This window comes from Phasianus colchicus, chromosome 6 (genome assembly GCF_987193195.1).
Source record: "Phasianus colchicus chromosome 6, bPhaCol1.hap1.1, whole genome shotgun sequence".
NCBI classification, from domain to species: domain Eukaryota; kingdom Metazoa; phylum Chordata; class Aves; order Galliformes; family Phasianidae; genus Phasianus; species Phasianus colchicus.
Window position 1 is genome coordinate 48,233,958 of NC_143441.1, and position 26,108 is coordinate 48,260,065.

At 42.3% G+C, this 26,108-nt stretch overlaps 1 protein-coding gene across 1 annotated transcript; it reads right to left on the minus strand.

The window, feature by feature from the left end:
* Positions 1–582: 582 nt before the first annotated feature.
* Positions 583–7,452, minus strand: GORASP1 (golgi reassembly stacking protein 1). Its single transcript, XM_031607834.2, has 9 exons — positions 7,247–7,452; positions 6,809–6,889; positions 5,811–6,014; positions 4,623–4,709; positions 4,141–4,271; positions 3,463–3,604; positions 2,732–2,876; positions 2,357–2,512; positions 583–2,122 (listed from the first exon to the last, which is right to left on the minus strand). The coding sequence occupies exons 1-9, from the start codon at positions 7,307–7,309 to the stop codon at positions 1,842–1,844; spliced, it is 1,290 nt and encodes a 429-aa protein (XP_031463694.2). The 5' UTR covers positions 7,310–7,452; the 3' UTR covers positions 583–1,841.
* Between the last annotated feature and the right edge of the window lie 18,656 nt (positions 7,453–26,108).

Here is a 26,108-nt window from a genome sequence, read left to right on the forward strand (position 1 = left end):
AGGCAGAAGAGGTGGTGGGGGAAAAAATGTGATTTGGGATTTATTAGTTCAATTGTTTATATTCTGTAGGAGAGGAGTGACCAGGCTAATTGCCCTGACCTTGAGCCAAGGCAAATTAGTGCTTCTCTAAAAGGATGTTTGAATGGTGGTGGCAATGCCCAGGAATAACAGGTTAGTACCATCAATTAAATGCAATTAGCAACTTGTAGCTGCTCTCACTTGAAAACAGTGAAAGGCAGTGGATGTGAAATTTCCTGCTGTAATCTGTGGTACCAGCTGAGATGAAATTCAGAACCCTGCAGTAGCTGAAGCACCTAACTCAAACCCATTAATGCTTGCTTGAATGTTATGATCTCTACTCTTGTACTGTAGGTAGATTCAAACATCTTGAGATTTAATCTCCTTGGCAAGAGATCAGGAATTGAGAATTAGTGCTAAATGAAGCTTAACCTTCAGTCTATTAGAAGAATAGAACATGCTAGGCTTTCCTTAATTGCTCTATCAGACAAATGTTCCTTGGGCTCAAGTCTTCACACCAACTCTTCCCATTCCCAAAATCCACTTAGGATGAAGCAGGCTGGACACAGATTGCTGTAAGCATCAAGTTCTTTATTCCTGTAGCATTTCCAATTTAATTTTGACACTTCCTCCACTGAAGGTTTGAAAATGTGCTTAGGGTACAGAATCACTTAAATGCATTGCTATAAGCTTAAAAACAATGCTGGTAAAGGTGCAATGCTGGAAGCAGTCCTAAACAAACAGTAAGAAATAAAACAGATCACCTGCATGCCTTCAGTTACAAGGCTTAGGAAGTTACCCCTAGCATAAGTTACTTAAATTACATTATTATAAACCTTTAGTGTTTGGATGTTTACAATTCTAGCAGTCAATTAAGGGAATAAAAGAAGGAATTTATTTTAGCAGCAGTAGAAAGGTCAGTATTAGTGGGCCATCCAGCAGACTGGATTTCTGAATTTCAAATCTTTTAATTCTGCAACCTATACTTAAGGCGTAATCTATTTGTCTTCTAAGCAGGAAGAAAGTATTCTGACCCTCCTGACTTCATAGAATCATATCATAGAATGGCTTGGGTTGGAAAGAACCTCAAAGAACATTAAGCTCCAACCCCCTCTGCTACAGGCAGGGCTGCCTTGTTTTACATCAAAACTGTGTTTAAAACAACGACTGGACTATAAAGAACAGTTTGACCCATAGGTACCCAATTCCCTTCATTCGTTGAGGATTTTCACCACGTTAACTGTACCAACTACACTGAAGGTATTCCCAATCAGAAGTAGTGAAATTCAGTGATAAATCACTGCCTTGAGAGGTATAAAAACACCCTCATGTTTTTCATTGTTCATTTCACATTTACTATTCACCATCCACCACACCTTCAGAAGCTATTTTAAAACAAGTGCAAACAAGATAAAAAAATAAAGCTACAAAAAGCAATAAATGCTGCTGCACCATGATGTACCCCTGTGTCTTAATGATTTGTATGAAAACAGCCAATAGAAAAGCAGAGGAAAAGCTATTCCTTTGTCACTACAGAAACTTAAGACATTTCATTCCATTCAAGATCATTCTCCAACTGGTTTCCACATTAATTTTGCCTTGCATTTGGTGACTTTGGATGGCATTCAAAGTTTGAATGCAGACCAATCTGTTGAACAATGGTTGCAGAAGACAATAAAATACGTAGTTCATCTGGATATGTTTTTTTTATAGTGTTGTCTACACTAACAAAATAGAACAGATGTCATTCTTTCAATATCAGAAAAATATTCCAAACTAATTTTACAGCATACTTTCATTTGTAAACAGAAGCAGCATCCATTTCACTCATGCCTTTGTGTAGCTTCTTCCCCTTTCTGTTCAGGTACTGCTTCATCATCAGGTTTCATCTGAGCAGTGGGTAATGAGCTCTCAAAACTGTTTATGAGTACTGTTTCTTGGTTTTGGGGGTCAGTTTCTAGTGTTGTTTTTGAAGAAATTTCATTAGGAAGAGTAAAAGAAGGTAAAGATGTTGCTGTAGGCAGAAGGTGGTCCAACTGTGGCTGCCTGGCAGAGCCTTCAGGATTCTTCATGATATCTTCAGGGCTCGAAGCTGTGGTGTTCTCTGGGAAATCAAGAAGTATTTCACAAAACAAAGAACCAAACACACACACCAATTCCTGTCAGTGCCTCTGGTTATAGTGCCTAGAAAATCAGTTTGAATGGCAAGCCTCTTATGGGCACAGCACACAGATTCACAGCTGCCAAATACATGAGCTGCATTTACTCAGCTCTGCAAAACTCAGTAAAATCTGATGCTGTAGTAGCTCAGAGGTCTGGAAACCATGAGTACACTTACCAAAATAAGCAGAAGGGTCACTGTTTGACATGAGCTTTTCAGTGCCTACAAAAGAGCCTGCTGCTGGCATGCTGAAGGAGGCTGAGGAAGAAATGCTGGACACGTTTGTTAAGTCAGTCAGCTCAGGAAGTGAAATACCAGACATGTCGAGAAACCCTGAAGAAAGAAGATGATGTGACACTTTCAGATTAACACAGAATTTCAGCTCCAAAAAAGAGACACACTACATGCAGACTGAAATTAATTCAACTCTATACACCACTGCTCATGGTCTTGTATTTAATTCTCAAACTTGTTTAGAGCGTTTTGGTTTATTTAAGTGTTCTCTTTCTTTTGAAAGGGAATAAGTTGGAAAAAGCATGCAAGAAAACATACCTGGATCCATAACTCTCTGGAGAGGGGGAGGAGGAGAAAGTGAGCTTTCTGGTGAATACCCACTCGTTTCTTGGCCTGTGGATTGATCCAGGTTCATAACTACTTCAGAGTTGTCACTTTGAGAAGTAGGTGCCAATAACGGAGCCTGGAATAACACAGTAAAACACATCTTTTCATGCTGCAGGTGTTACCCAAAATCAGTCTTCCCATGAGACAGTGTTCTGTCTCGGCCTCTAAGTCCATCAATTCAGAGAGAACTGGTTGATGCTGAAACTGATAAGTCACTGTTTCTGACTGGTTACAACATATTCTTTCAAAGCCAACATGTTTTGAACAGCTGACACTTAATTCTTCTAGGTGTATTTTATTTCCTAGTCACAAGGATATCCTAAACCACCTTCTCACTGATCCAGACAGTTGTCACATCCTCAAAACGGGAAGCAAGTATCTGTAAAAAATGCATTTCAGCCAATACCAATAAAAGAATAAGTGGAATATTCATTATTGCACCCAAATATCCAACTACAGTGATGAATACAGAAAGATACCAGATGGAATTTTGAGGCAATAAAGTCTATTTCTCTCTCAAGCCATCGTTTCTGCCATCTGCTTGGCATCATCAACTCTTACTTCTGCTGTGCTCAAAAATACTGTATTATGAATCTTAAAACAAGCAGAAAATTAAATGAAAATGAAATTCCATAGGATGTGTGATCTTACTTCCTACATACCTCTGTGTAACCATTAGTAGATGGTACAGGAGTTCCAGCTTCTGGTAAAGGCGAAGGTGGTTTGCTTTCAGGCTTTTTCTTTGATACTATTGACTGTGTTGGAATCCTGTGCAAATAGCCATATCCGATACCACACCCCAAACTGCACAACAGAAGTAAAACAAGATTTGGAAATAATCCTTAACAAAGCTGGTAAGCCTTTTAAATTCTGACTTCTAAAACAAAAAGAGTTTGAGTCCTTAAATTGGAGCAGGAAATACCTACCTGCAAGAATCCTTTTTGCAACTGATAGAGCACAAGGCAAGTGATATTTAAATAGATGTAGCTCAGTTTTTGGTTAACTGTTTTCTATATCTTCATGAAATATATGATCTGACCCAATTTGCATTTTGTTCTTGCTTCACCAAATGCTCAAGTGTGAAAGTGTAGCTAGTGCATCTGCTAGCAAGGAAGTCAGCATTTTACCATCAGTATCAACTCAAATAGCATTAGATCCAGAACATGCCTAATACCTCTCAGCTATTTCTTTTCTTTAATGATGAACAATTTAATGTGAGAAGGAAATAAGCCTTAAAGTGAAAACAATGAGCTGTAATCAATGACAATATTCTTAACAAGAGCTCATTTACAGTGAGTGCATAACCTGTCATCACCCAGTGGCTGTCCGCAGATCAGTACCTTCCTTCTCCACCCCAAGCTCCATTGGGAGTCACAACTACCTCTCGAATGGAGTCTGCTTCAGTGTTATAAACCATCAGCTTCAGTGGCTTTCCCTCATGGGACTCAACCAGTGAGAAGAAATCTTCTGACTAAGAAAAGAAATAACAGTAGTTATTAGTTATTAAACGCATAAGATGAGGAACTAGAAACAAATTGGTATTTGAAGCATTTACTTCAACATGAGATATTAAAAAGCCAAAGATAGACTAAAACTCACTAATGTACACTTTTTTTTTTCCCCTTTGCCAGGTTTAAATAGATAGATAAATGAATAAATACTGGTAAAGTTTACCTCAGCCATTAAGCATCTCAAAAGTTAACCTCACAAAATCCAAAACAATCATCCCCATATGTTCTGTGTGCATGCAATTAGGATTATAAATCCTAACACATAAACATAGCAGGCATGAAGACAATATATGAAGGAACACCAACCCTACCTCCTGCAGAATCTGATCAGATCCAACAATGTAGTCAGTGTACGGCTGCAATCCACCTACAGCAGCAGGAGACGCAGGTTCAACATCCTGTGAAAGAATGGCAGCTGTCACCTGCACTCTCAGAAGATGAAATTACTAAAAGCTAACCCAAAAGACAACAGAAGAAAAGAACACCTGGTTTACAGGACAAAACAGAAATCTTCAAGCAGTAATAGTAGGTGCAACACTGTGCACTGACATGGCGAATATAGAAGGACCAATTTGAAAATGAGATGTTTTGAAATTGGTAAGAAGTTGCATTTATTTCAAGAACCAGAGACATAAGAACAGACCAGCTCAGTGTTTCCTCAGCTGTTCTACACTTTCAGCTCTCCCTGTTGGTTTTAGAACTATTTTTTGGTGCTTTTTCTATATGAGTATTATTTCAATGAAGTTGAGACAACAAATTGAGCCAGAATCATTGGTTTTTGTTTTGTTTTTTAATTTTTTTTTATTTTGCTTTGCTATTGTTTCTTCAACACAAGACAAAGCACCCTTCTTCCCATCATGCAGTCTGCATGCTGTGGTTGGGCTGGGATTCATTTTATTCTTAGTGGCAGGCAACACTAACAGACAACAACCTGTCCCTGTTCAAATAGCTCAAACTTTCAAGACTGTGTTCCCCTCCTCTTTGTGATTTCAGCACTGCACTTCTACATACTACTCTTAAAAATACATATACTTTAAAGCAAGGTTATAGGAACACCAGCAGGCCACCAAGAGACAGTCACCCACAACTGCATTCTACATACAGCAACATTCTCATGCATAAGGATCTGTAAATCCTTATGAAAACATTCCTGAAATACCTCAGACTATGAATTAGCAATCCTTCCAAATGGCATACCTCATCTAACAGAAAACACACACACACAACAGATGAAAAGCTTCAAATCTGATCAGTAAAACTGGAGGTTGGTGGCCCTGCCTGTGGAAGGGGGTTGGAACTTGATGATCCTTGGGGTCCCTTCCAACCCAAGCCATTCTGTGACTCTATAAAACACCTTTTTGATGTTTACCCCCTACACAGAATAGATTCCACTAATAAAATAGTATATTGCTGTCTTGGAGGAAGCTTTGAAATGGAAGTCTACATTCTGTTCTTAGCTCAGCAATAACTTTTTGGATAAGCAAAGAATTCTGACTCACCAAAACATGCCACACGTGTTCATTGGCCCCCTGGAAACTGCAGAACCTCACGCTGGCTCCAAGAAGACCTTGTCCTCCCCACATGTTACTGGGGACCACCTCCACCTCTCTTATCTTCATTGTTTTGATGTTATACACCTCCAGTTTCACTGCTTTTTCAGCATTTGCCTTCAGTAGATCTTTCAACATATTGTTTTCTTTATTCTGTAGAACAATGCATATATATGGTTAATTTCTATGTTGCACCTGTAACACAGATGTCATGCTTGTGGCAGAATTTGAATACAAAGAACCAAAACAGTCATTAGACTTTATGTTTTACAATCAGTCCAGCAGTGCAGTTTTCTTTTATTCAGAAGCAGTCTGCACTGTTAGCTCATGTCCTTCTAAGAAAGTAACTACTATCATTCAGTTTAATTGTTTACTACCTTTTTCTTTTAACCTCTGGTAAGTCAGGAACATTAGATCTTAACTACACATTTGCACCAGTAAATGGCACCACTTCATGGCTGATCAGTACTGATCCTTGGGCCAAAGATGTGAGCCTTCCAAACCAAAACAATGCATTAAAACGTACTCAATTCTTCCTCAATAACTCACCATACAGGAACTGTGTGACCAGCCCCAAACCATAAGCACACAGGCCACGTGGCACTTTTCTTCCTGTGATTCTTTCCCCTATTTTATCAAATGTTGAAACAACTTTGCTTAAACAAATGCTGAGCTCTCACCACTGACTCACCAGCTCAGTATTCACCTGGTGGCAGAAAATACCCACAAATAACACCACAAGCACAGAGTTAACCTGCTAAAAAGCCAGGGTGACTGAAAGCATCAGTAAGACTCCTCATGTTTTGCTTTACCTTTTTAATACCACAACACCCAACAAGACATTCTCTATTCTGACAGCTTTGCTTTCTATCTCTCACAACGACGATACCTCGGGAAATAAATGAAAAGGAAAAAAAAGAAAATAAAGTTTTGGAAGAGACACTCACCAGCCTGGTGTGTCCTATCGCAATGATGAAGTCAAAGAAAGGCTCCAGCCCTCCTTGCTGAGCGGGGGAGTTCTCCTGAACCTGAAAAAACATATATATATCTATATATTTTAGTTGTACATGGATCTGCAGTCACGTTAAGCGACTTAACGTGTTAATTATTACACCTGAGTCAATATTTACTTTTCACTGAACCAGAAACGAGACAGCAAGCGACGGACACTGGAAGCAGCCCATAACCGTGAACTTAGATATTTATATATTTGCTTCCAATCGCCTCTTGAGGCTTTCCCTCCTCACACACACACACACACACGCATTCCCCAGGTGCAGCACCACCATTTTTCACACACGACTTCCTCCCCGCGGAGGCAGCGCGGGCTCGGCCCGCCTGAGGCAGCGCGGCGCCATAACCCCCACCGCCCCGCGCCGCCTCACCCCGTGTACGTGGAAGCCCTCGGCGCCGCCGTCCGGGAGCTCGGAGCTCGAGCCCAGCCCCATGCCTGGCAGCGCGGCTCAAGCGGCGGCGCCGAGCAGCATCTCCCCGCCGCCCGAACTCGACGGACGGCCCCGTAGACCTGAGCAGCGGAGCGCCGAGCGCGGAGGTGCGGGAGGCACCGCCCATAGCAACGCCTACCGCTCCCGCCCGCCGCCATTGCCGCCCCGCCATGAGGGGCGGCTCAGCCGTGCGTGCGGCTGCGCGGCTCGGAACGAGGTTGCGCGTCCTCCTCTGGGCGGTGCGTGGCAGCGTGCAGCCGCCCTCTCAGTGAAAAAGTTTCCCTTGACGTCTAATTTAAATCTTCCGTCTTTTAGTTTAAACCGTTCCCTTTTGTCCTGTCGCTATCAGACCGTGTAAAAAGTCGCTCCCCCTCCTGTCTGTAAGCTTGAGCACTGGAAAGCCGCAATGAGGTCTCCCCGGAGCCTTCTCCAGGCTGACCACCCCCAGCTCCCTCACCTTCCCGCTCACAGCAGCTCTCCAGCCCTCCGAGCATCCCCATGCCCTCCGCTGGACGCGCTCCCACAGCTCCAATCCCTCCCCCAGCAGCGGGGCCGCACGAGGCAGTCATAGAATCACAGCATATTTATACAGAACAGAATATTTATACAGTCCCCTCCCTGTCCCCGCTGCCGCCCCTCCGTTGACGCAGCCCAGGTTGCCGTTGGCCTCCCAGGCTGCAGGCTCACACTGCTGGCTCGTGTGCAGCTTTTCGTCCATCAGGACCCCAAATCCTTCTCCACAGGGCTGCTCTCAGGGAATTCTCCTACCAGTCTGCTCACAGCTGGGATTGCCCCGACCCACGTGCAGCACCTTGCCCTTGGCCTTCTTCAACCTTATTAGGTTCACATGAGCCCACTTTTGGGTCCCTCTGGATAACATTCCTTCTTTCTGTTGTGTCAACGGCACCACTCAGCTTGGTGTCATCAGCAAAGTGCTGAGGGTGCGCTCAGTGCCACTGTCTGTCACTGAAATGGAAGAGCACCGGTCCCAAGATGGACTGCTGGTGGACATCACTCATCACTGGCCACAGAGCCATTGACAACAACCATTTGGCTGCAATCATCCAACCAAGGCATATGGAGCCTTGGTAATCATTAAGAATTGCTGATATTTCCCTTCTTCCTTAAATTTCTTATCTTCCACTCCATTCGTCTTGGGATGAACTCTGATTCTGGCTCGGTAATTCCTCAATAATGGAAGAGTTTCTTCATTCTTTCTTCAAACACCAAAAGAAAATGCCAGAGACTCTGATCCCAGTATAAAAGATTACGTAGTATATATAAGACCACAGCCAGAAAGCCCAATGGAGTTATTTGCATTTATGTTTACTGTGGAAGATAGTGAGGAGAATCTCACCCCAAAACCTTTTGTTGTAGGAAACCATCAGAGGATCTGCCTTCACTTAAGGTGAATGCCAAGGAGACTTCTGAACTCATGGTTTTGAAGGAATGGGTGGCAATTTTACAAAGTCTTAATTCAGAAATGAGTTAGCACACCTACTGGCTGTAATAAATAGTAGTTCTAGTAGAAGCTGGCAAAAGGGATAAGCAGTGAAATGACAAAATGCACCAATGGAATTATTCAGAGCAGTAAAAATAAGGAGCAATTCCAGAACTGTAAAAGGATCATGAAAGATTAGGTGGGCAATAAAAGCATAGATATAATGAAGTGTAGGTAAACACAAAAGGATATGTGTCAGGAAAAGCTCTGACTGACTGTACGTGTGAAATGGTGGGCTTTGAGCTGTTCAGCAACAGCCTGCTATGAGACCTGGAGTTTACAAAGAGGGATTTCAGCAATTGGTAGTAACCTAAAAGCACATCCACTGAGAACTGCTGTAAAAGCAAAAGGGAATAGCAAGGAAGACGTTGGTGAATTACCATATGAATTCCATTTTCCCGTGTCTTTTCCTAAAGAAAAACCAAAAACAACCTGTAAGAACTGAAAACATTGAAAAAGAGCATTAATAATAATTGAAGGTATCACACATAGGGAATGATTAAGCAAGCCAGGACTTCTTCATTTGGGTAAGAAACAATTGAAGAGAGAGAGAGAGCGTGCTAAAAGTTGTTTGTGGTAGAGGGGAAGTAGTCAGGAGCTGAATGTTTGCTCTTGTTCCCCTTTTTAACAAGGGAACTGTTGAAATTGTGAGAGCACAGGTTCAAAGTAAGCAGAAAAGAGGTGATTTCTCATGTAACAGCTCATTGAGTTCTGCAGCTCCCTACCACAGGAGGCTGTGATGCCAAGAGTTCACTTGGCCCCAAGGAAGCACTGGACGAGTTCACCAAAGAAAAATCCAGGGAAAGCCAATATGTACACGGAAACCACTAAAACAAAAGATATTTTCTGAGCTAAAACCATCCGAGGGTTGGGAGAGTGCTGAGGGGAGTATTGTTTGTGCTTGGCCCAGTCATAGTCTTCACTAAGTTAAGTTGAAGAAAGAAAGAAATCTAGAGATGTAGGTATGTTTTAAGTGCTGTTTTTTTTATAAGTTAATAGATAAAATAGTATCAAAATAGAGCTGCTGTCACTGAAATTAGAGCAACATCAAATCTGCTCTGGACTGCAGTCCAGGTTGCACAGGTTGGTGCAGGGTCACCAACCAGCAGCCCAGGCTGCCCAGAGCCACATCCAGCCTGGCCTTGAATGCCTCCAGGGATGGGGCATCCACAGCCTCCTTGAGTAACCTGTTCCAGTGTGTCACCACCTTCTGAGTGAAAAAGGTGATGGAAGAATCATGTTCTATATCAGTGAGGAACTGTATGCTATTTCTCAGTGTTCCTTTCTGCTTAATAATTCATTTTTCAAAGGTATGACTTTTAAAAGGGGACACTTTACTTATCTGCTTTACATTCTAGCAAATGCTATGCATGTGTTAAAGTCTGTCAAGAATTAGGAGACTCGTTTCATTTGACTTTTTCTATCTGTATGACTTTTCAACATTTAATGCATTAGGACAATTTTAATAGCTGTTGATCTAATAGATTGTGAAAATGTTTAAGAGCTGGGAAATAAAAAAAAAAAAAAGGACAAACGCAAATATTTTTGATAGCTAATGGGTAGAAATGTCTTTTTTAGTGGATAGTTCTACAATACTCTTCCTCCTTTTCTGATAAATAAGAATGTTCATATTTTTTTCTGCAGTGGGAAAGTAAGTCCTTGCTGGGGGGTAAAACTCTTTCTGCCGGTCTGCTTGGATTTGGTTGTCATTTTGGAGCTACTTTGATGTAATTATATGACAGAGGCAAGTAGGCTGGTACTGAAAGGCTTTCTGAGCAGTCTTCCTCCTTCCATTTAGAAGGGTTTATGAAGATATGCAGGGAGGGCTATCTGATCATATCCAGGACGTGGTAAAAAGGGAACCCAGCTGTACTTGAATATGCTGCTCTGTAACTGGTGGGTGAGAATGGTTGTCAAGTTTCTTAGTGAATGTGTTTTGAAATCTCACTCTCTAAATGTTATTCTGTTAATTGTTTATTAGATAGTGAAGATAGGGTTGAATTATCAATCATAGAATCATAGAAAGGCTTGGGTTGGAAGAGACCTCAAGGATCATGAAGCTCCAACCCCCTGCTGAAGGCAGAGCCACCAACCTCCATATTTAATACTACACCAGGCTGCCCAGGGCACCATCCAACCTGGCCTTGAACACCTCCAAGGATGGGGCATCCACAACCTGTCTGGGCAGCCTGTTCCAGCATATCACCACTCTCATAGTAAAGAACTTAAATCAAGAAATGGCCAAGAGTAACACTTGAGGTATTCCCGTAACACTTTGCCAGCAGTGGATTTTCCTTTTATAATAAAGTCAATACATGATAAAAAATGCAGCTAATTTTGTGAGGTGGAATGTCAGGCTGCAGACGTGAAAATTAGCAAGCCATTAGCAATACGTTTTGACTCTTACAAAGTTTTAAATCGCTTGAAATGTGGCATTTCTCTGTTATGGCTTTTCGGTGTTATGGCATTTTACAATTAGAAAAATGACAGCCTTAGAAAAACCTGCGTGTGGTCTTTCCTTTCCTTGTGAAGGAAATGCAATTTATCTTCCAGCATAATGGAACTAAAACAATGTGACATGCAACTGACAGATTCTGCAGAGCACTGTAAACTTCAAATGCTTATTTTTCAAAGCCCTTTGTGTGCTTGGCAATTACAACTCGCTTACAGGATTGGTCTTTTCTAAAGGTTCCAATGTAAACGAGAGTTAATAGGTGAAACGTGCGCTGACCATTCTCAAATGTGGTTGGATGAGTACATGGATTGTATGAAGCTGAGTTAGTCACAGGTTTCTTTTTTTTCAATTAGTGGAGAAAAACAGGCACTTCTAGGGGGTACCCTTACAATAGAGGATTTATCCCACATTATATAAATAGTTGTCCGATATGGCAGAAGAATTGCATAATGTGAATACATTTCTTTGGCTTCTTGCATACTTGTTTTCTGTAGAATTCATCAGAAATTGTGTATCTGATAAGATTACCCACTTCAGTTGCAAACAGTAAATTTGTCCAGATCTTCAGTCATATCTGTTTGTACATCTTTGAGGACAAAGACAGGATGCTCATGAACAGGGATTGTGAACATATGGTTGTCTCCAGGACAATATAAAGCAGGGTTTTCATATGTACATTGTAAATGAAAACTTCAAATGCTCATCAATAGAGTCTTGCAATCCTGGAGAAGCATATATAAGAAATGATAGGACAAGGGGGAATGGTTTTAAACTAAGACAGGGGAGGTTTAGCACTGGAACAGGTTGCCCAAGGAGGCTGTGGATGCCCCATCCCTGGAGGCATTCAAGGCCAGGCTGGATGTGGCTCTGGGCAGCCTGGTCTGCTGGTTGGTGACCCTGCACATAGCAGGGGGTTGAAACTAGATGATCCCTGTGGTCCTTTTCAACCCAGGCCATTCTATGATTCTGTAATTCTATGATTCTATGATGAAAAGTGTATGAAGAGGCCAAAGTTCAGCTGTTGCTAGCTCTGTTGATGTTGTTGTTTCAAGCTCTATTCACAAGAGAGACTTTGAATATAAATTGAATTGAATATAAATATTATATTGATGGCATTGAATATAAATAATATATTGATGTTCACTGACAAATAAATTTGGGGTGTTTCCAAAGCAACTCAGTTCAGTGCAGCAGTACAGCTTATTTAGCAGGCTTACTTGTCTTATTACTGAGACTTGCAGAGACTAAGCAAATTCTTTGTTTGCTTGGTTACTATACCAGCATGCCAGTGCTATCAAAATTACTCAGGTTGTTAGGCCAAGGTATTTCCTATACAAATAGATATCTTGGAAGTATTCCAGCATTTAAGCTGCATTCAGTGAGGGAGGAGCCCGGCAGGCTAACTGAGTTGGTAACAGACAAGCAGTAGTGCAGGTTTGAGTATGTTGAAATAACTTGAATAGTGTTTGGTATAAGTTACTTTAAAGCTTCAGAATGAATGAGTCTCCTGTAAGCCCTATGTCAGCCCAGTGAGGATTTATCAGGTATTTGGGGGCATTAAAATGGCTGTGTAAGTGTACGTGTAAGTGACTAGGTAATTTCCAATGGAGCCTGAAGAAGTGCTCTGCTCATGAAGTGTGGCTTTATATTAAAAGGCAAACTGGTTAACTCTCTAGGTTATGCTCCCCTAGTCATGTGGCAGCTCTTTACTGGGCTTGTTCCAGTATCTGAGTGTCTTTCTTTCACTGGGGGGCACCCAGCTGGACAACAACTCCAAGGATACAGTCTTACAGATGCTGAATAGGGAGGGAAATTACTTCCTACAATCTGCTAGCTACACACCTGCTAATGCAGCCTAAATTGTGGTAGGCTTTGTTTGCTGCAAGGGTTCACTGTGCAATTTGTTGTTCATCATGATCCTTTTCTAGAGTCCCCTCAGCATGCACAGTTACATGTGGTTATTCCATACCAGAGGCTGAACATCCTCTGCTCTCGTCCCAGACAACTCACTGTGGAAGGCATTGGGTTGACTGTGGTGCAATTGCCTTTGGTAAATCCATACTGGATGATCTTCTTGGCTTTCATGGCTCAAAATTTGCACCATAGCCTTCCTAATGACTGATTTTAGGCTGATTGGCTTGTAGTTCCTTCAGTGTTGAGGATGCAGTTCCTTTATCTTCATTGTTGAAGATGAGCGTGATTATTTTGCCTCTATTGTTGCGACCTCTCTAGGAAGACAGATTGTGTAATGCATTGGTGGGTAGCTGCTGAAAGGATGAGGCCCAGGACAGCTGATAGATACCAGGATGCTCAATCCTTATGTCCAGGTGTTCTCCAGCAAGGAAAAGCACTCTTGTCTGCCCCTGTTCTCCTGGCAGTGAAAGCAGGTTGGACTCTATTGGTATGGTCAAAACAAACTGGTTCAATTTAGAGTCCTGCTACTGCTGCAGGTGGAGAAAGGAAAGGATCAAGTTGGTTTGGGGAGGAAAAAGCATGGGAAAATAGAGGTGTAAGGAGTTAAAAGTGGTCAGTTGCCTGTAAGCAGGCTGTGATCAGTATGCTTGTTTAGCCATGCCCTGCATCTCATTAGCAGTCTCATAAAACTCCATTTCAAACTGTCTCCCAGGCAAGAGGCCCTCCATGGTGTTTGTACAGACGTCTCAATGCCAGAGATCAGAGATCACAGTGTTTTGTGTCCATTATGCCAGGAGATGGAGCAAGTGAGGGTTTGTATGTCTATCAGGATATGCAGGAATTTTTATGCAACTATAGTCCTTTTAATACATTTCATCTGCTTGCATACAGCACCATCTCTAGCATGTTTTAAAGTCCATCAATCCTGGAATGCTAGAGTGAAAAGGGATGAATTTTATATACTGAGAATTATCCCTCAATAAAAAGCAGTGATGAAAAGCATAGCTGCACTTACCCACATCAGTGTCAGCATATTGTATTGGAGTAGTGAAACATTTTAACAGAAGCATTCATTGAAGTGGACTTAAGAGTGGAAAGCACTGAGATGGGAGATGGGGAGAACCATCTATACTATCCACTAGGAAGGCCATGATACTTCAGTGGTGGTTTGTTATTTCACAGGGATTCTCAGTCATGCACACATATTTGGAATTAGGCATGTAAGCTGTATCACCTTTCTCATGAACAAACACGGAGTGAAAGATCTATTCTTGTGTGTGCATTTTTATATATGTGAGAAATATGCTGGGAAGAAAAATAGATGTTGACACTGTAATCCAACAGCCAGGTTCTCCCCACAGAGCAGAAATCAGGTTTTCATTCCTACAGTAGTTAATATGTTATTTATACAGGACGGAACAGCTTCAGTGGGGAGGAACTGAAAGAGATTGATTTTATAATACCAGAAGTTGAGTGTTTGGGACAGAAATCTGGTCATTGCCACATGGTGTCACCTGCTTCTTTGCACAAGCTCCAAAACCATCCAATTCCATACCTGCCTGATTCAACTTTCTAAAATGACAGAGAAATAACAGAGCAAAAACGCGAATAATTTTTCCCCAGGTTAGTGAGTCAAATCATTTTACTACATGAAATGAAAACTCCTAGAGCTGATTCAAGGCAGCTCAGGACCATGTTGCCAGGAGTGGAGTGATAACAAGTCACTTTTTTTTTTTTTTTTTTTTTTGTAGCAACAAGCTGTTAGAGCAGCCCAGGCGTATAGGTAACATTACCCTTGGCACAGCTGATGGAACTTGCCCAACTCAACAGTTTTGTGTTATGTTAAGCACCCGTAACTGAAGAGCACAGAAGCCAATGCCCTACTGCTGTATGCTGCTCTAATTATAAATTATCCTTGCCAGTTGCTCCAAGCAGTTCCTTCCAGACTGCAGTTGTTACAGAAAAAGCTGCTCTTTTTGAATACTGCTCTTCATTAATTTGTTGTCAGCGCTGTAGTACAGGTGTATCTTTGTGCATTGTGTTAAGCAACATAGTTAACATCTGTTATGACCAGCCTATTCTCTCTTTCACTATCTCACAAAGGGAGCACTGAGTAAAGCTCTTCACTTTGCCAGTGTTTTGGGGTGAGATTAAAAGCATCAATTTTGACATTTCAGATAGAATCTTGGAGAGATGTAAGCATCTGCCTTCCAGAGTGGGATTTGAATTGGCAGGCTTTCAGCAACACGTGCCATTGATGGTGTTTAAATTCATTCAGCACCTAAGCACATGTACTTGATTAACTGCAGAAGCATTTTCTAAGCGTTTGAGCACTAGGTACTTATGCAGTCATGATTCAATGCAAGAGTTGTGGTACAGGGAGAAAAGTAAATAGCAAAACCCTTTCTCCTCCAGGGCTTACTTCCTCCTTCCTTAAGATTTTATACACTCGGTGCCTGATTCATCTCTTCTTTAAGTGGTTGACTTTGCATTGATGTATGTATATGAACTGGAATAAAACACGTTCTGTAAAACTGTAGGAACTCTGAAACTGTAAGTGAAGGGATGTGTGTGAGATCACCTGTATGTCCATCAACACATTGTAAAATAAGTTAAAAGTCCACCTAAAGAGATGAATACACTTCCAGTTGCTTATAGTTTTGTATGTAAAAGTATGATGAAGGCAAATATTTCAAAATTTTTTAAGATGAGGATCCTTTCTCTTACTGCTTTTTATAGGTAAATGTGGTAACTGTATTGAGGAGACTGGTTGTTCTTTATTCTTTTCAGATAGGCTCATCACAGTCAAACTCTGAGATACTTTAACAAAGCTACAGAGAGCAGCAATACAAGATTTGTCAAAATCCTCTTGGACTTTGGCTTTTCGAGTGTCACGTAATACCACTTTTTCTGATGGACTGTTTATAACTTACAGAAGTGTCTTTCTCTGCTCTGATGGACTCATCTGCTCTTCCCATTGTTCTGAGCAGTGTTTTTTCTCTGTCAAATCCAAGGCCTCTGTCCGTAGAGAGTGACAGTGCAATTTTTCTGAACACTCAATCAAAATAACTCGTAGTATAATTCAGGATGAATGGACCTCAGGAGATCATGTAGCCCAACCTCCAGTTTGCTCAGCTTTTGTCAGGATTATGGTGCCTTTTTGGAGGAGACTCAACTGTCATCTCAAACAATTCTCTATGCTTTGCAGTATAGGGTATCAAGACTGCTGTCTTGGAGGTTTTCCTGTGTGTTATCACTTGACTGCTGTCAAGTACAGCACCTTTTTGCAGCGTCCTTTACAATGCCCAAACCACATTCTTACACTTTGCAAAACACTCAATTAGTTTGCCACTTCTAATGAGTAAGTCTCCAGAGAGAGAATTTTGACATTTTGGATGGCAGCACTCGGCTTCAGCATCTCAAGCTACATTTCTGAATTGCAGCTTTGTTGTATTCCCATGATACCAAAAACTAATCAGCCATTTACTCCAATTTCTGTGGGTTTTTTAATTGATTTCCTTCACCTACAGTCAGCCATAACTCATAAACTCAAGGTTTCTCACCCTTGGCAAGTCCTCTTACATGGAGCAGCTTCCCAGTCCTAGTGCTCTAACTCCCCTCTCTTCATTCACATATGACCAAGAGGTTCACCTCGTTCACCAAGCATATAGCAAAACACAGACAGTCCCCCTGGAACTCTACACTAAAACAATGTCTGAAGTGGAGGAATTCAGAAAACAGCTGTAATTCATCATCTGGACTGTAATTTATTTCTCCTTTGGGCATTACAGCACAACCCAACATCAAAGCCACTCAACTGCAAAATGAGTATACCATTTGCTTTGCTGTAGAGTACAGATTATGGACAAACAATTACTCAATCTAAATGGCATGGTGTCCAAAAGGAGAATAAACAGACAACAATGTTCTTCAACAAAATTGTACACAGGGAGCACACACAGAATCTTTGGAATAATAAATTAACAATAGAAAATGAGAGAGCTGGCCAGGTCTAACAAGAGTGATGAATGTGGTGGAAATGAGAGAAGAGACTGTTTGGCTAAGAGGCCACTCTCTGACCTCCTAGCCAAAACTAACTGGGAGCTAAAAATGATCTATGATGTAAAGGGAAAAAATGTTCAATGGCTTAAAAAAGGTTTCAGTGCTAAATATCACAATGAACTTTTATGGCTTCCAAGAAAATAGAAAGGGTTTGTTAAAGAGGGCTGGTAGAATTGCACAAGAAAGAATCCTGGTCCTACCATGTCCATCCCATGGGCAGCAGATTTACTTACTTGGATGAATGAACCATCTTTTCCAGTTCATTTTCTTAACTCTTTCTTTTTTACTTCATTATGTCTACAATCATAGAATCATTAAGGTTGGAATAGACTACTGGAATCTTCTACCATCAACAAGGAATACTCCTACCATCAACCCATCATCACCATGCCCATCAAGCCAAGTCCCTCAACCATGTCCAGCCCCAGACCTGCTGATGTCAGTACTTATAGAACCCTGGGCCTACTTTTAAAACAAACTCCTCAGTAGAAATTTGGGTAAAAATGATTTGGAGAGAAAATTCAGGTCCATGCCATGCATGGAATTATACCAACCATTTCTCATACTGACAACTGATCTTTGGCTGCAGTTCAAGGTGGTTTACTACCTATATCTTGATCCTCTGTGTGTCCCAAAGAGATTTTGCCTTGTTGTGGAAACAAGTCTCTGGGTTTTTATGTTGCCCTGAAGAATCTGCGTGCTCCTAGATAGATGCTTAATGAATGTCAATAAGTGCTTAAGTGGTTGAGCTTTACTCTGGATGTCTGGAAAGTGACTGGATTAATATTAGCAGAGATGGCTCTTGAAAAAAAAGGAAAACATTCTTCACCCTAGATCACGAGTAACCAACCTTTCACTTTGCCTGGGCTGCACTGAGAGAAGAGGAATTGTTTTGGGCTGCAGAGATGTAGGTTGCTCCAAAAGTAATGCCTCCAACTTATTTCCATGGAAAGTACAACTGAGCTCAGCAACACTGTTTGATAGAGCAAATTTTCAGCTACAAAACATTATTTCTCAACATAGTCACCACCATTAGCTCTGCATTTTTGCCAGCAGTGAACAAGAGCCCACATGCTGTGCTCATACAAAGCTGCCCTAGCAGGGATAACCCACTGCTGCTGTTGCCACTGCTGAAACATCACCCCCCACCTCTCTGTGCTCACTGTCTCCATAAATGTTCAGCAAACATCAATGAATGTCAATGGGTGCCATTTTTTTCGCATGGAGAGATTCAATTTCACACTTTTGCTTCATCTGCACTTCCATGTCAGATGCCATTTTGTCAGTCTGCCCTTCTCCTGCCATCTGTCACAAGGTTGCTCATTGCAAGGCCTCTACATGTTCATCTTAAGGACTATGTTAAGGCTGCTATCAAAGATGGAATACATCCCTGCAAGGGCCACCACTTGCCATAGTCAGATGGACTACCCATCTGGGCAATGGTCTGTTCCACCTGGGAAAAAGTCTGGGATGTTTTGCATTCCTAAGAGAGAGACCAGATCTCTGCCAGCCACAGCATCTCCCATTTTCCTCTTTTTTTCCTCATAGCCCAGATCTCTGCCACCCCTGGCACTGAGAGCCAGCAATTTGGGTGCAGGCAGAGGGAAACACTCAGCAAAGAGAAGGGAGGAGAACAGGATGCTAGAAAACAGGATCAGCACATCCAGCCATGGTTGAACCACCCTCCCCTGTGGCTAATGCTCTTATTATCCAGCTGACAAAGATCCGGTCATGTTACATGGAGCAGCAGGCAGCTGGGTGGACAGATGCTTTTCTTAGAAGGGAATGCAACATGTGCATTGACAGTTACTAGCCTGAAGTGCTGGCTGGATTAACCCTGCTTGGGTTTTAACCTGATCTGAGAGCACTCGAAATTTGTCAGGTGTTATTTCTGCACGGCCCAGTGGGAACTGTGCAATGTGGAGGTGTTTGGGTAACCTTGGGCAATGCCTTGAACAGGTTCTTTCTTTCTTTTGGTTGTGGGTTTGTTTTTAATTTCTTTTTTTTTTTTTTTCTACATTGGGAACGTTTTTGATCAGTTTAACAAGTTCTGAGCATAGTAACATTAAGCAAAGATTTAAGCAGAGCTTCTTATCGAAATTGCTAGCATTAAAAAAAAAAAAGTGCTTGGAAAATTGCTACCACTTCACTGAAGATGACTCAATATCTTGTTCCTCTTGGTTGCCTGAGTAAATTGTAATTGGAATATTTAAACTGGGAAAGGGTGAACCTCTCAGCATCTAAGTGGTGTAGATTATAGCATATTTATTCTTTCTCTCCAGTTAGCATGCCAGCACAAAACCTGAAGTGTTAGTTACACCTATTGAAAGGGTTCCCTCTATGGAGGGAACAAGATTTCTGTGAGAAAGTCCTGGTAGCTCTCTGAAGTAAGGGATATCGGCCAAAGAAAGGGACTAAGGTTGGTAAGAGCATGCATTGCTTCCTGGTCATTGTGGTGGGGTTGTGGAGACTTCTGGAAGCAGATGTCGATTTCACTTCACTTTCTATGACCTGGAAGACTGCTAATGGTGTTCTTCAACCATGGAAGCTTTAAAGACAGCCACTGTGATGTCACCAGATGCAGTGGAAGGGCTTAGCCAGAGTACTTTGATAAGCTGATGGTTAAACTAATGTGTTGGTGGTTGGACTAGATGACCTTAGTGGCCTTTTCCAACCTAAATGATTCTGTGATTCTTTTGAAATGAATTTCCCTAAGCCAATTCATAACCTTTTGTGAGTATATTTAAACCACTACAGGCATCTTAACACAGTAATGAGCAAAACCAGCTAATGCAGATTTCCAGCTTCATGGTCTTTTTTCCAGGTTTCTTCTATGAGCTACTCCACTGTTCAAAGGCACACACACCATTTCTGCCTGGCCTGGGTGCCAAATACTTTGTAGTTTCATATGTACATATATATAAAACCTTAAAACCTTTGTCCTCATCCTCATTCGTGCTACTACTGCCGCATCCTTCTCACCCTCTGGGTTCCTGCTGCTGTTCCTGCACAGCTGGGCTTCTCACTGTGCACTTAATCAAAGGAATGGTAAAGCTCTCTTTGCTTTAACCTTGACTTTACACATAATTGCTGACTTCCTGGGAGTGGAAATCAAGCTGATTGCTGATTTACATAAGAGGAGATACATTTGCATTAATGTCAGCACTTGAAATGGGTTTGCATCCTGAGAAACCTACATAGGGATAGGAAGGTGGAAAGAAGCTCAGGTTTCACGGCCCACAGACCGTGTCATACACTTTGCTCTGCAGCAAGTCATACGTGCACCGCACAAATGAGACAGCACGACACCAACACACATTTTTCCTTAATTACCCGTGCCGTTAGTGAACGTGCTTACAACAGGGGGTAACAAGCTGATCTTTCACACTGCCTCAGATGCAGAGATGCAAAGTGAATGTTCAGATGCCACTAGAGGGCATTGGCAAACCGAAGGAATGCTTGATGTGCTTATCACCAGCTCCCGAAGAAGTTTTGCGGGCTGATAAAACGGCATGTATACAGCCTTGCACTCTGTCCTTTGTGTTTGCTCGCAGACGCTCAGATAAGCAACCGGGAGCTGCTTTTTGCTGCCATTACCCGGAGGTCCTACTGGAAAACAGATAAACTGTGCTTATTTCAGTGCGTGCAGGTGAAAATGAAACCAGCAGCGCTTTATTCAGGGTTTACAAAAGGTCTGGTGCCCCAGCTGTGTTTGTAGCTCGTTGCTTTATCAGGCTGCCCTCGATAATGTCTCTTCTGTATTCAGAATTTTGGCAATTGTCCTCCTCTGACACAGGCACACACACAAAAAATACTGAATTAGCTTTCCTTCCCTTTAATATTAGTGAATGGTTCTTGCTCCTTTTAAGACAGCGTGTGACTTCTGCTGTGACACCAAGCTCAGCTGCTTCACTTCTAGATCTGTTAGACTCACTAATAGTGGAGTAATAGTCCTTGCATTTTGCTTAGGAATCAAGTGAGAGCAGCGCCTTGAATGTTCATGATCAAAGGCTTCAGGGAATGGAGTCCCTCAGTCCTTTCCAGAACCCACCTGGATTCTGAGAGGTGAAGGAGTGCAGTCTTTGCTGGCTTTGGGGTGCCTGAGATGGGCTCTATCTCTGTGTGCTCAGTGCCTGAACACAAAGAGGTTAAGGATGGCAACCAGGAGGAGAAATATTATGCTGCAGCTGCAGGAGTAGGAGAACCACGTGTCAGAGGCTGTTTAGAGTCATTATCACATCCCCAGCACCAAGAAGGAGCATTTTTTTTCCAGGTTCCCATGACAGGAACAGTTTGTGCTGCTCAGCTGTGATTTATGGCATAGGATAAGAGGAGGCAATGGCCTGGGAGCACTCACGTGGCATCGCATGTGCTTCTTCCATGCCTTCGTGGTATTCAAGAGCCTTACTTCTGAGCGCTATAGGAAAATCTGTAACCTTACCTCAGGCACCTGTGGAAAATGCTGTTCTTCCAACAGGCTTCATTATGTGAAGGTACTAGGTCTTAGAGAGATAAAATATCCAATAGGACAGCAAAAACACCATTGGGTACCATAATATTAAATATATAATAAAATATTTGCTGTTTCCACAGCCGGGTGATGAGTATGCAGCTAAAACCACTTGTTTTGGAAAACTGATGTTCCCCGTGTGCTTTAGTGGAACAGAAAAAGAAAGCACTCGTGGCTACTGAAGGCATCTTCTCAGGCTGATCCCAGCAGGTGTAGGGTGCTCTGGTGAGGTGCAGGACTGACCACACAACATCTTGAGGTGTTTGGTAAGGTTGTAGATGCTGTACAGCAACACAGCTCTGGGGTTCAGGGATCCTGTGTGGAGGACAAGGCCACTAGGGATAACTGAGGACATCCCATCCTGCTGCTGATTCAGAGAAGCACAGGTTTCTGAGGCCCTATTTCATCTCCACCAGCCCCATGGAGCTGTCTACAGAGCTTCAAACATCTCAGATGGACCCAAACACAGCACACCTGGAGTTCTTAGAGGATCTGAGATACTCTTAGAGATCACACGGAGATACACTTGGCAATGGAACCCTCAGTCATGTCACAGCTGGATTGAGATGTTTTAGGAGGAAATTTTTCACTCAGAAGGTGGTGATGCACTGGAACAGGTTGCCCAAGAAGGTTGTGGATGCCCCATCCCTGGAGGCATTCAAGGCCAGGCTGGATGTGGCTCTGGGCAGACTGGTCTGGTTGGTGATCCTGCACACAGCAGGGTCTTTGAGGTCCTTTTCAATCCAGGCCATTCTATGATCCTATGATTCTATGAGTCTATGTTTATATTATGGACGTGCCCTCATTCACAGCCTACCCCAGGTATGTTAGTCTTTGTCAGATAAACCTCCAAAGATGGTAGTCAAATTTACATCACTTCATCACCCAATTGTTTCCTCTCCTGAGCAAAATTGACCCATATTTTTGGGAATACAATGTGCACCCACCTCTCCTGACAGCTATTCAGCCCTAATTACTGGAAAGCACTTTGGGATGCTTTGAATATAAAAAGCACGTAAGAACCATTAAATTTTCATCTCTATTTACTCCAAAGTAGTATCCAAGTAATTATTTCCTGGAAGTGGAGTAGATAACGCTCTCAATAGAGCAGGTTTATTTTGGAGGAATGTTATTTGCTGTGGTGGTGGTGTGGAATCTCTGGGCCTGGGCATCCCATTCCATGCCCACCACCCTCTGAGGCACAGCCTTTCCCTCACCCCCAGCTGCCCCTCCCCTGACAGCTCCATGTTGTTCCCTCAGGCCCTATCGCTGTCCCCAGAGAGCAGAGCTCAGCACTGCCCTCCCCTCACCCTGCTCTGCTTTGAGCTGTAGGCCTCAGGCATTTCGGTACCTCTGGCCAAAATGTACTGTGGAGCTGAAGGAGAAGGCAGCTGGGGCTGCTGCCCAGCAGATGGCAATGCTGCTGTTCACAGCAGACCTGGTGATATAAGGCAGGCTGACGGAAATGTGTGGTTCAAGCAGCGTTTAAAACTCCTCGTAGATGAAGCTGTGAAGGAGAGAACTTGGTTCTTTCCATCAGTGACTTATCTCAATTCTCCCTTTAGCCAGGTGTCTGTCAAAAGAATTTTTATTGTTTTCTAGCAAGAAATAGAGCTAGGACGAGAGTACTGGCATGAAGTTGTGGCAGGGGAAGTTCAGGTTGGATATTAGGAACCCTGAATGGGTGGTGGGGCAAATTGACGCAGGCTGCCCAGAGAGATGGGGGATCACCATCCCTGGAGGTGTTCAAGAAAAAGGTGGATGTCACAGTAAGTGACATGGCCTAGAGCTGTCACAGGCATGGGCTGGCAATTGGACTAGATGATCTTAGTGCTCCTTACTACTTTAATGATTCTATGAATTACTTACATTTCTTCTCTGCATTTAGCAACACCCATTTCCTGAGATGCTCCTTAGATGGATGAGCACAAAGGAACCCTCATGTGGTTCAAACTAAAGTGCTTTTGTGCTGGTTTGCAATACTGCTTGATTAGATGGAGGGACTCTTATGGAGTGATGAGGATTTCTGTGCTGCAAGGAAAAAAGGTGGTTTATTTTGGATCTTCAGAGTAGATGCAGGTCCTTGATGTGGGAAGAGCTGGCTTTATGGAAGTGTCTCAGGCAACACCCTGGGCTTGCATTGCCCTGCAGCTCCTGTGGTGTTTTTTTCCCTGCTGGAGATAAAGTCCATCTCTTTGTCACTTTATGGCTGTTCCTGCCCAGAACAGCACAGAGACATCTCCTTCCTGCTCGGTGCCAGCTCTGGGCAACAAATGACTCAGCCCCTATGCAGGGAGAGAACTGTCGTCTGTCTGCTGGCTGTAAAGATGCTTTAACTCTTTTAGCAGAAACTAAAGAATGAAATGAAAGCAAACAATGAATAATTGTGTGCTTTTGGATGTCAGGAGCGAGGGTAGCTGCATGGAGGAGGAAAACTAATGACAGTAAAGAGGGTGAGGAAGGTGGGGAGTGCACAGCTCGAGCTGGAGCTGCAGTGACGGGATTTATTGGGTTCATTGAAGGAGCTGCCCACGGCAATGAATCACAGCCGTGTGTCATCGGGTCTGGGCACGTCTGTCCCACTGCGTGCTGAAATGCAGCTGGCCTCAGCCTTGCCATGGAGGCTGCCAAGGAGGGAGACGAGTGACACAGGAGGCTCCTGCTGGGGTGAAAAAGCAGGAAGGCTGTGGTGACCATGACAGTTTGTTGTAGACTATTTTGGCATAGTGAATACGAACATTTAACGGTTCATCAGCACAAACTACAGTGATAGTGGGAAACACCTTTGCAATGGACTAGAGAGTTTTTATTCGCATTCAGTCTTGATTTTGAGGGGCTCAAACATTGATGGGGAGAAAACACGTGTTTCCAAATCCAGCTCATGTTCTGTGTTCGCATCTCTGATTTGTGCTCACTGATGAATTCGGCCTTTCCATTCCTGAATCCTCAGTGCCACCCATCATGGGCTGGCACTGGTCAGCAGGAAGATCCTGCAGAAAGAGCTTCGTTAGTGGGATAGCCTAGGAGATGGCCTCAACACAGTGACCTTCTGGCTAGACAACTCCAACCCACTGTGCCTGCACTTTGCTGGGCTTTGATACAACCACCATTTCCCATTTTCTTGCTAAAGATGCTCTGCCCAGTGCAGTTTCAATATCCAGGTCTGGAAAGAGCTACAGGAATGGGGATGAAGGCAATGTCCCACTCTAAGGGCATCCTTTGACACTCTTCTTTCATTGTGGTACTGAGTGCCTCTCTGGGAAGACACCTGTCCCTGGGCAAAGTCATGATTTTGAGGTCCATCTCATTATTTGGGGTGGGAACCCTAGGGCAACGAGCTTCAAAACGATCCCAAGAAAGCAAAAACATAAGAAAAAAGGAACAGCTGTGACATGCGGTACAGCTCTCACACCCCTCATCCAAGCAGCTGAGCCACAGCAGAGAAAAGAAGGTAACAACCAGTCATGCTGAAGGCGCAAGGAGAAGGGCGAAGACGCTGCCGCATTCAAACAAAATTATTTTATTGAAAGTGTAATGGAAATTTCTTCATATTGCTTTGATGAAATGAGAGACAGCAGCTGTAGACAAATATGCTTTTTTCCTTTTTTTTTTTTTTTTAAAACAAATGCAAATGGATAAGGTAAAAATAAAGCATTTTTTTTTAACTTGTACCCTTAAGCAACATAATCACAATATATACACAAAGAAAGCTAAAATAAAGCTATGTTGAAACCAAAGTGTTTCAATCAATACATTAGATAATTACAGATTGTGTCAATAAATAGCCAGTTTTAAAACTGTTTAACAGGCAACTTTTTACATAGATACCGAGAAGAAAAACAAACAAACAAGCAACAAAATTATATATTTACAATTCAGTGCCTTGAAAAGAAAAAAAAAAAAAAAGAGAAAAAATCTTTTTTTTTTTTTTTTTTTTGGCACCAACACAAATAAAATGAATAAATTATAGAAAAAAATCCACAATGGCAGGAGTCAATCTCCGTCATTCATTACAAAAAGTGTTGTGTATATATATATATATAAAATATATGCATATATTTTATATATATAAATATATATATATATGCAGAGAAACTGAGGAATGTTATAAAATATATTAGTGCCAATAAATACAGAACGGTACCAGACTTCCAACAGTCAGTATTTTTGATGCAGTCTGAAGGATAGCAACTACCACCAGAAGATAACCAAGGGGGATTTTCAGTCAAAAGAAACAACGGCGACAACAAAAAAAATAACATAGATAGATAGATCGATAGATCGATAGATAGATAGATAGATAGATAGATAGATAGATAGATAGATATCCAGGAAATCCTCCATCTGCCAGTAGTATTCC

Excerpts from the sequence above, each read along its gene's own strand:
- GORASP1 (XM_031607834.2), bottom strand. The coding sequence starts at position 7,309 with ATGGGGCTGGGCTCGAGCTCCGAGCTCCCGGACGGCGGCGCCGAGGGC. Across the intron at positions 6,890-7,246 it reads AGGGCTTCCACGTACACGGG|GTTCAGGAGAACTCCCCCGC; the intron begins GTGAGGCGGCGC and ends ATGTTTTTTCAG. Across the intron at positions 2,877-3,462 it reads CTACTAATGGTTACACAGAG|GCTCCGTTATTGGCACCTAC; the intron begins GTATGTAGGAAG and ends GTGTTATTCCAG.